This window comes from Anopheles gambiae, chromosome 3 (assembly GCF_943734735.2).
Source record: "Anopheles gambiae chromosome 3, idAnoGambNW_F1_1, whole genome shotgun sequence".
NCBI lineage: Eukaryota > Metazoa > Arthropoda > Insecta > Diptera > Culicidae > Anopheles > Anopheles gambiae.
In genome coordinates, this window is record NC_064602.1 from 88,849,189 (window position 1) to 88,859,006 (window position 9,818).

A 9,818-nucleotide genomic window follows, 5' to 3' on the forward strand; every position below is an offset into this window, starting at 1 on the left:
TAAAGCGATAAATCTGCTTTCGTAACATTATATTTAAAAAAATGAAAACTGTTCCTGCTTCCGCAGCTGACACGAGCATAAAAACCCCGGGTTGGCCAAACCAGTTCGAAATTGCAACGCAAATAAAGGTGTGTGGAGCTGAATTTTCACTTCACTGATAAGCGACGAACCTGCCGCGACACATCCAACACGTAAATAATACATGACCGGTACGGGTTTGTGTACCCTTTGGGCTGCGTCATCTGACTCTTCTAGGGCCAGGGGGGAAGGCATGGCTGTGTGTGTGTGTGTCTCGAGGCATACATCAGCAAACACTGGCAGCAGGTTTAAACCCTTGCATTAAAAGCGTCAACATAAAAAAGCAAGTGCACCTGAACCGTTTGCTAAAAGCCTCTCCTTTCGGCAAGGGGGAAGTGAGGGAAACAAGTCACAAGAGACAAAGCCACAATGATAAGAAGCATGTTCCCATGCCAAACCAAACCACAGAGAGATAGAGAGAGAAGGGAGAGAGTGGTTCCGAGGCTTGGTCGGTCGGTTTTGATGAATGCAGTTGATATTGGTAAAGGGGAGAGTGCAGAAGGGGTGGGGGTGTGATTTGGGTGTAAATCTGGAATAAATGGAAAATAAATAGACACACACACACACACACACACACACACACACACACACACACACACACACACACACACACACACACACACACACACACACACACACACACACACACACACACACACACACACACACACACACACACACACACACACACACACACACCACCACTCCTTTGTGATGCCTCCGCCTTCCAATGGGAAAACGGCGGCGAAAGGCGAGCCCGCTGATGGCGAAAGGTGACACACACAAGCACTCAGCCGGTGGCGCAGGGTGAAAATAAAGGAAATCTGGCTGGCGAGAGAGAGCGAAAGTGGTTGGGCTACTACTTGGATCGGTCGCAAGGAGGGTTCAAACCCAGCGGCCCCAGCAGGTTGATTTGCAATGTTGATAAACATACACACACACACGACGACAGCAGCAGCGGGAGGTTCGTCGACAAATTGGGTTTCTGTTTCTTTAAGCTAATTAATGCTTTCCGTTTGTGGTGAGGGAGGGGTGCTTTTGTTTTCACCTGGGCATTACAATTTTGGGCATTTCGAAAGAAAAGGGCTTCCAACAAAATTGCATATTGACCAAAAAGGTCTGCATGAGGAAAGCTGCGATTTAGGACTCCCCTTAGAAACAACCAATATCTTAAAATAATACAAGACTAGAACAAAAACTAACTATAATGTTGAGGATACTAGCCATTGTTCTGCCACTTGAGTTAGGAAATCATCATCTTTTAACTAGTTTCTCAGTAAAAGTGTTCAACTAAGGATATTTCCTACCAAAATCATTCATATAGCAATGTTTCAGAATTAGTTAAAATAATTTTGCATTCATTTTTAATACTTTTACTATACTATAAGTCAAATAATGGTTGTGTTTACCAAAATTGGAGACTTTCATTGGATTAGTCAGTTTTTTTAATGGAGTTTGACAGTTGGCGGCTGAAATCATGTCAACACTCCATAAAAATCCACACCCAAAACTAGCCTGCGATTTACAGCTTGAATTATTTCAGAATCAAACCTTAATTAATAGAATTAGATTCGAGTACCTGCTCGAAAAATGGCAAAACAAGGTTGTGTTTACATTTATCCCAAGGTGTATTAAAGAGATCTGGTGAAGGAATCCAGAATCAAAGGGTATGTAGTCCTGGTGGTCTCATAGTCTGCTTTTTTATAACCAAATTTGAATATCACTTTTTAACAGGACTGGTGAAAACTTTTGATCAAAATTGACTTTCTGGAGGCTTGACGAATACTCAAAACACTCTTAAAATTTTTTATTCAAAAGCAGAAGCGATTCAACCTTCTAAGCACTTACACCTTGGGATAAGCCCAACTGCATATTATAAACACGTTGATAGCTGCTCGAAAACTGCTATACAATGCAGACAGCTGATGGGCTGAAGTTTCAGCATATGAACTTAAAAGGAAAAGGGACCCATTCATAAAATTAGTCTTTTTCTGGTAAAACTTGAACAACGAATGGAATTCATATCTTCTGTTTTGTATACAATAAAAAAGGTAGAAGACGATAAGGCTTTGTACAACGATGCATTGAGTATTTCTCCAAATATCATGTGTACGCAAATAACTGGAACGCACTGTACATGTGTTTTTGCAAATCGTGTATCAATAACAAATGGTGAATAAACGCCGCAGGAAAGGAGATAAGTGACTGTGTATAACTGGCCAAATAAAAATTCAATTTCATTCATTAATTCGACGAATCTCAAATCAAGAATGAACCACACAACACGCGACAAATAAAAAAAACGACAATTCAAGCCGCTTTGGCCAACCGCAATGGTTCGTCGAATCGTTCGTGCACCTTCGCGAAATTGCAGTACGCCTCCCTGACCCACTCCTCTTCAACCCCTTGGCGGTAGCATCGAAACATGGGGTACGGGGGCTTACGTTTTCTAAGGAATGGGTACACCGAAGCCGGCTAAATGGAGTGCGTGTGTGTGTGTGCCTGTGTGTGCGCTCGTGCATTGTGTATACCGCCGTCCGGAATTTGATAAGCATTTCTTCATCGCGGCGGCCGTTTTTCTTTTATTGCTGGCTCGCTGCCGTTGCTCGATTACGGCAAGATGGCAATTGTAAGCCGTGATGGTCCCTCCTACAAAACCTACGAGAGTCGCTCTTTGGCACTGCTCGGTACATTGGGAAAGGTAAATTGGTGCCACATATACATGACACACACGCGCGATGAAAAGCTTGTTACACACACAGCAATTGGACCAACGAAATTTGGTGTGCGATTGCTTGACAAGCTTGCACGCACCTTTGTGGAGCAAAGAAATCTAATAAGAAAAACAGCAAAACACACATTCGCTAGGAAAAATGTGTATAAAAACATGATTCACGACGGGGTAAGCGATGATAAGAAGTGTGTAAAAATCACAACAGAAAGGCAGCAAGCCAATAAAAACAAAACGAAAAAAAAAACAGAACACATCACAAGATAACAAGATACCGGAGACACACTGATTTCGTCCATCAGTACATTATCGATTGATGTCACAACCTTTTGTGTTAGAAAATATTTGTCACTTGCTAAACGCATCCAAATACAAAACCAGCAGCTTCTTTGTGTGTTGTTTAAACTAAAGAACGATAAAAACAACAGTTGCATTCCTGGATAAAAATTAATCTCGCCCTAAATCATCAAGAGACATAGAAGGTCAGGTCATGAAGAAAATAGGTCGGATTTCCTCTATCCCAACTTTGAAGTCTTTCCTCCAAAATGACACAAATCAATCTGCCGTATAAATTAATGACAAATTGTCAGGTTTATTGGGTCGTAATTCTCCACGAAGTCTACCATAAAAACGTAAATGTAGCTCGCCATATGTTTTTGTTCAACCTGTCTTTCTATCTACTGTTTGTGATGCAAATTAATCTCATTTGAATTGGTTTAGTTGGTTCTTTATTTCTTTATTTCACTATACGCAACCTTCACCCGCCAGACAGATGATATGTTTTGCCGTCCTCTTTTTCCGTGTACCGATCGCTCACCTTGACTGTTTTGAAATTTAAATTTGACAGTTCATTCACTGCGGAAAAGCAAAGCGTGGCGTGTGGCAGCAGGAATGCAATGAGCATTAGATCGTACCGTTTAATTAAATCTAATGCAAAAGCGGTCCCAAAATCAGATGACCGAGACCCTTCCCCCGTTTTAGCTGCTCACACAACACACAAAGGAAACCCAGGCGCACACACGCACACTATCGCTGTCATCTGTGGCGCTAGTGTGTGCTCCACTAATGCGCCCCCAAACTGTTGCGCAAACTCGCCCACCGCGTAAGGCGACGATACAGACACACACACACACACGGGGAGCGCGCGCGTTTGTTGTCCCGAGACACAACAGAGAGCTAACTAGATGTGTGTGTCCTTTTGTGGAAGGACTATTTCCCATCTCCCACCGTTACGACGCCAATCGTCGGTCGGCGGTCAACCTTGCACACACCTTGCACGAAGGTGACACCCAACCTACACGGCTACTTAGGGTGTTTTACGCACTTAGGGAGTTTAAAGCAAGACAAACGCGAGGGAAGTAGATACTTACAAATCGGGACTCCTGGGTTTCCATGTCGTACGCAGACCGTGTTGATGGTTGCTGCTGCTGCTGGTGTTGTTGATTTTCCATCTTGAAGGTGCGTTTTCCACACTTTTTTTCTATCTCACAACTCGCTCGCTCTCTTTCACACACACTATTTTTCACTCCCACACTCGCTCTCTCTCTCTCTCTCTCGCGCGATCTCTCAGTTGCACAGTAAAAAGTTCACCAGTGCGTTGCGGTCGACGGGGCAAACTGCATCACCAACGCTTCTTCGCCCGACATTGGTGTGACGAAGGAAAGGGGTGAGCACGGGCCGAGGGGGTTGGGTGTGAGTAGGGGGGGAGGGGCTGAACGTTTGCAACTTATGCTCTCACACACTCACGGGGTTGGCGTGGGCTGGACACGGAGGGCAGGTTGCATACGGTCGCGTTGCCAGGATTCGCAACTTTTTTTGCTGGCGGATAGGGAGGGAGATGGGAGGAGATCTGTGTGTGTGTGGGGGTGGGATCCGAATCGAAGCCCCCGGGGAGGTGGTGGTGGTGGTGGTTGTATATGTCAGCAACAACCCCGCACAAATCGAACGAAACGGCTCCGCGAGATGACGAAATCCGCCGATTCGTTCCCCAACGGCCGCCACTGAGCCGGAGCAAAACAACAACAACAACAAAAACGGGCAAAAAGCAGCAACACACACACACACGCACCGACGATTCACGGAGATGAGTAATCCAAGCAGAACACCTTCCTCCACCTCCTCCTCCTCCTCTTGGCGATGGCGATGATGATGATGGCGATCGGGGTGGCGCAGCGTCGCGGAGGATGGACCTTTGCAGCTGGTGCAAATGCTCCCGAATTCACGACCACCTGAACCGTTCACTTCCGGTAGCGCGCACGCAACACTTCCGCACGGATGGAAAAATCAACCTGACAGCGAAAGCCTGCTCAATTGGGCTCCGGTTTTGACATCATTTCTTTCCACTTGTTTTTTTTTTGTTGTTGCTTCTTCTCTCCTCTTTCTTCCTTCTCTCCTATCTCTGCGCACCAGCGCTGGTGCCTTCTGGCTTCAATACATACTACTACCGCACACACTCGCACGCACACGCGCATACACAGACACGGCGACACATACACACACCCGACGTTCAGTACGGACGCGACGAACACACTTTCGCTTCCTCGTTTACCGTTGTGGTAGTAGTGTGGTTTAACGCTCAGCACACACACACGCACACAAACACGCACGTACACACGCACACCTTTTTAACAGGCAAAACGCATATTTTACTCAACTTTATACAACACACAGCGGGCGAGCTCGTTTTAGCTGCTTGCACACATTTTTCACACTCCAAAAAGGTTAATTTTTCACTAGCCACCTGGACACAACGCACACACACACACACACACTCGATGCACACCTTTGCCTGGCGTGTGTGGACAATGCTCCGTGAAGTGCCGATTTTCACGGCAAAGGAGGACGTCGCGGCTTTCACACACTTCACGGGTGAGGAGCACGAATCTTGCTGCCCGAACCAAAAAAAAAACTAAACTAAACAAACACACCCATCACACGCACAGCATCTTATCGGCACACAGGCACGCGCTTACGCGTACCGAACACTTTTGTTGCTTTGTTTGCACGAAGGGGGTTTTGCACCCACTTTTCACCCACTCGCGGCGCGAGGAAAAATTCTTCCACTGACGGTTTTTTTTTTTGCTTGCCCACCACCACTGTCGCTGGCAGTGTACGAGGGTCACCACTTCTGCACGCAACAAACACACACGCGGACGTAACGTTTGGTGCCCGTGAGTTTGGGCTGTGCTGCTGTGTCCCGTTCGCAGGTACTGGTACAGCTTTTGCCACGGGCACGCCTGACTTTTACACACTTTACACGAACAAAAAACCTTCTGCCTTCTGCTGCTGTTGGACACAGGCGAACGAAGACGATGACGAGCGACACACACACCCGTCCTGTTCGAGGTTGCGAATGGAAATGCCAAGATGCGTAGACTGACAGGTCTCGGTGCAGCTATCATTTCGGGCGTTCGCCATCTTTTTGCAGCTGATGTTCGAAAATGGGCAAACAAGACAAACACATATGGCTGAACCTTGGTTTATGCTCTGTTTGGCAGACGCGGGCAACAAAAGTGAGTGCCTCATGCGTACGGAGAGTTACCGGTTGTTTTGAGGTGAGCTCCTCCAACCTTGAAAACTTTATCAATGGTGATATTTACAGAAAAAAGGATAGAATAACAGGCTTTTAATATTGAAATTTTTTTTATTTATTAAGTATATTATTTATGTAATCTATTTTTTATTGAACTTTAAATCTGAACCTTAGCTTATGCATTCGCCCCGACAATAATCTGCTCTAATTTTGTTGATGTGTTTTACGTAAAATATATTTCACGCATTCTTTATGGTTTAACTAGGCTCCCTGTCGGTAATCGGTTTCTCGAGAGCTATCATCACTTGTCACTTGTCACTCAAAGCGGCTGGTTGTGCTCTCTCACTCTCCTATTTCCAAGTTGATTTTTTACCGCGATTTTCTTGTTGATTAAGGCTTGAATTGTTTTAGTTCGGTTAATTTACACTCGCGCGTTCACGTATCACAAATTTGTGCGGCACCTGTGAATTGTACGGTTCAACATATAAACATTGCAATCCGCCTGCGGTTGTTGTGATCACTCACTGTTCAGTCGAACTTTGGTCTATTTTGCGATGGCGTCCGTGATCTGTAAGAAATGTGAAGGTGCTATTAGCAACGATCCAATTCCGTGCTTCGGTCTTTGTGAACACTATTACCACGATAAGTGCATTGGACTTTCAACCCCGCTCCTGCGTGATTTTAAGAAGTCACAAAATTTATTCTGGGCTTGCGCGGATTGTGCTCAGCGTTTGCGGGCCGTTGACACTTTACGCTTCTCGCACGGCCTTTCTCGTGACGCTGCCTACCTGTTGGAATCGTTGCAGTCCGATTTCCGCGATACCTCACGTTCTGTGCAGGCGGCATCAGCTGGCTTGCGACTTGAACTTTCCTCTTCACTGGATTGTTTTAGAAACGAGATAGCTTTGATGAAACAGGAATCAGCATCGTCAATTCGTTCCGTGAAAGATTTCATCGACTCACTTACTGCTTCTCACTCAATGGAACGCAACTACTCACAGGCTCCACTACTCACAACGCTTGATGAAGTTAAGCATGGCATCAAGGAGCTTGATCTCATGCACCGTGAGCTTCTCACTTCCTTCAACTCACTAATGAACAAGCTCAACTCTCATCTTGCCACGCATACCACTACATCGAGTGCTCACCATTCTGCGATTCCTGCTACGCACTCAACGACCACGATTCCAGTTGCGGCCTCTAAGCTCACCCATCAAGCTGTTGGTGAGAATCCTTGTAAACGTCGATTGTTGGATCGCTCTCCCGACCCATCGCCTACCAATACCGTTACACGCGCTATGCTTTCATCGGGCACAGGGTTGTCCTGCAATAATATTACGACCGTTCCTGAACGCCCACCCCGTACTTGGGTCTTTATCTCCCGTATTGCTCCTGATACTCCGATTGAAGCGATCCGCGAAATGGCCTGTTCTAACATAGGGACAGACGACATCTTGGTATATAGCCTTGTACGACGCGACCGGGATCTTTCTACGCTCTCCTACATATCTTTTAAAATTGGTGTACCGGATTCGCACCGGGCTATTGCTTTGGCTGCTTCAACCTGGCCTCGCGGGATCTCTTTTAAGGAGTTCATCGACCTAAATCCCCGCTCCGTCAATGTTTGGCGACCCACTACTGCAGCATCCCTTGCACCTTCTGCGCCTATTAATCGTGAATCGGATCATCCTTCCTCGCCACCTTCTATCAACCACACGACACAACTGCGAAACGCTGATTTCACTATTTCACCAGATCATGGCCCTATGAGCTTGCCTTATACGCAGTACTTTCAGCAAGCGTAAACCGGCTGATCCGGCTGAAGATTCTCATGAACTACCGACTTTACCCGAATTGATGGAAGCTAACCCTGCATCTAATACACATAATCCGCCCGACTCTCTTTCGCCGTTAATAACTTGCAGCGAGAGCACTCCCGGTGCATCTCGCTCTCTCATCCCTTCGATCGATCAACTAAACATCTACTATCAAAAAGTATGAAGATTGCGCACAAAACTAGACGAGTTCCGCCTCTCTGTCTATCTGAACTTGATATGGATGTGTTTGCATCGTGCGTTAATCACTTCATTCCTACTGGTGTATCTCGTGAAAATGTTTCTCTGCTTGATGGAATGTCGGTAAACGGTTTGCCGCATTTATCTGGCATAAAAAATATACGCGGAAGTCAATTGGACCTTCTATTTGCCAATGCTGCCAATGCTATGCCTTCTTGGAGCGCTGCTCCCCCGTCATAGCTTCACCTGTTCCACTCGTCGCGCTAGACAATCATCATCCTGCTCATGAGACAAGTGTGCTCCTTACGCACTCTCGCCCTGCATCCTCTCAACGTATACCTACGGCTCGTATGTTCAATTTTAGGAAACTGGACTACCAAAAGCTTCATCATATTTTAGCCGGTACCGATTGGTGCTTTACTGATGATGACATAAATCAAGCTGTAGCAGCGTTTACTAACGTAATCACTTCCGCCTTCCCTTCTTGCTGTCCTCTCCTATCCTGTCTACCGATCCCGTCTTCGCTCCTTTTCCGTACCATAAACTCCTTCCAACTCCTTCGTGAATAATTGTATACTATAGTCAGTAAGTACTATTGCTGTAACCCAACGTGGCCGAGCAATTAATAAAATAAAAATAAATAAATAAATAAATAAATTAAGTGAAGATAAAATTTGAGCCTTGGTCAAGTATATGTCAAAGTTCTGTGGATTTTCAGGATCTCACGAGGAGTTTTCAGGCACAGTCAGCCTGAGAAAATACCAAGTTGTACAGTCATTCAGCCGTACCGGCGAACTCGTTCGACGAGAAACATTCGTCGCTCATGAGAGGACAGGGTTGTACCGCTAGGTTGGCAAGTACAAAATCTTTACGGTTTTCTAATTTTTGATCTAGAGGGCTATGAAATAAGTGAAAATGAGCGTCGCGGCGAACGTTCCCAGGAACGAACGAGTTCGCCGGTATGGCTGATTATCCGATATACGCTATCGTACGGGACCAAGCGCAATAGCGTATCTCGAGTTTTCGCGTATAGCGGATTCCTTTGGAAAAATAGTTTACACTACCGGTTCGAGGGTTGAAAAATTTTGCCACAGAGTTTTGCATTAAAGTTTTTTGGTATCTAACAGGTATCTTTTTCAAAAATTTAATGCAAAATGCTTTAAGAACATCATAGAAATTCAAAAAGAGCATACAATAAATCAAAGGATTAGAGTATTTACAAAAAACACATGAAGCTGTCAAATTTAGAGGAATTGCGTACTGCAAATTCGCGTATATCGAGTATCGCGTACTGCGGATAATTGCTTTATTCTCGTTTTGCCGAACAGACCTGACACCTGATACTGCAAAACGGCTTATTAATTTTGTTCTTAGCGCAACTACTCTTTACAGAATAGTTCTGCGGAGCCCTATTTTTAAATGCGTCTAAAAATCCTGCTCCGAAAATAAACTGATCTGAAAC

General features: G+C 45.3%; 1 protein-coding gene across 27 annotated transcripts in view; it reads right to left on the bottom strand.

The window, feature by feature from the left end:
• Positions 1-6,188, bottom strand: part of LOC1280945 (patronin) — a 63,625-nt gene extending 57,437 nt beyond the window's left edge. For all 27 annotated transcript variants that reach the window (XM_061655295.1, XM_061655294.1, XM_061655296.1 and 24 more), the window contains exon 1: positions 4,180-6,188. In XM_061655295.1, the coding sequence (XP_061511279.1) occupies positions 4,180-4,260 (81 nt within the window). In that variant the 5' untranslated portion in view covers positions 4,261-6,188. The remainder of the gene's footprint in view (positions 1-4,179) is intronic.
• Positions 6,189-9,818: the final 3,630 nt, after the last annotated feature.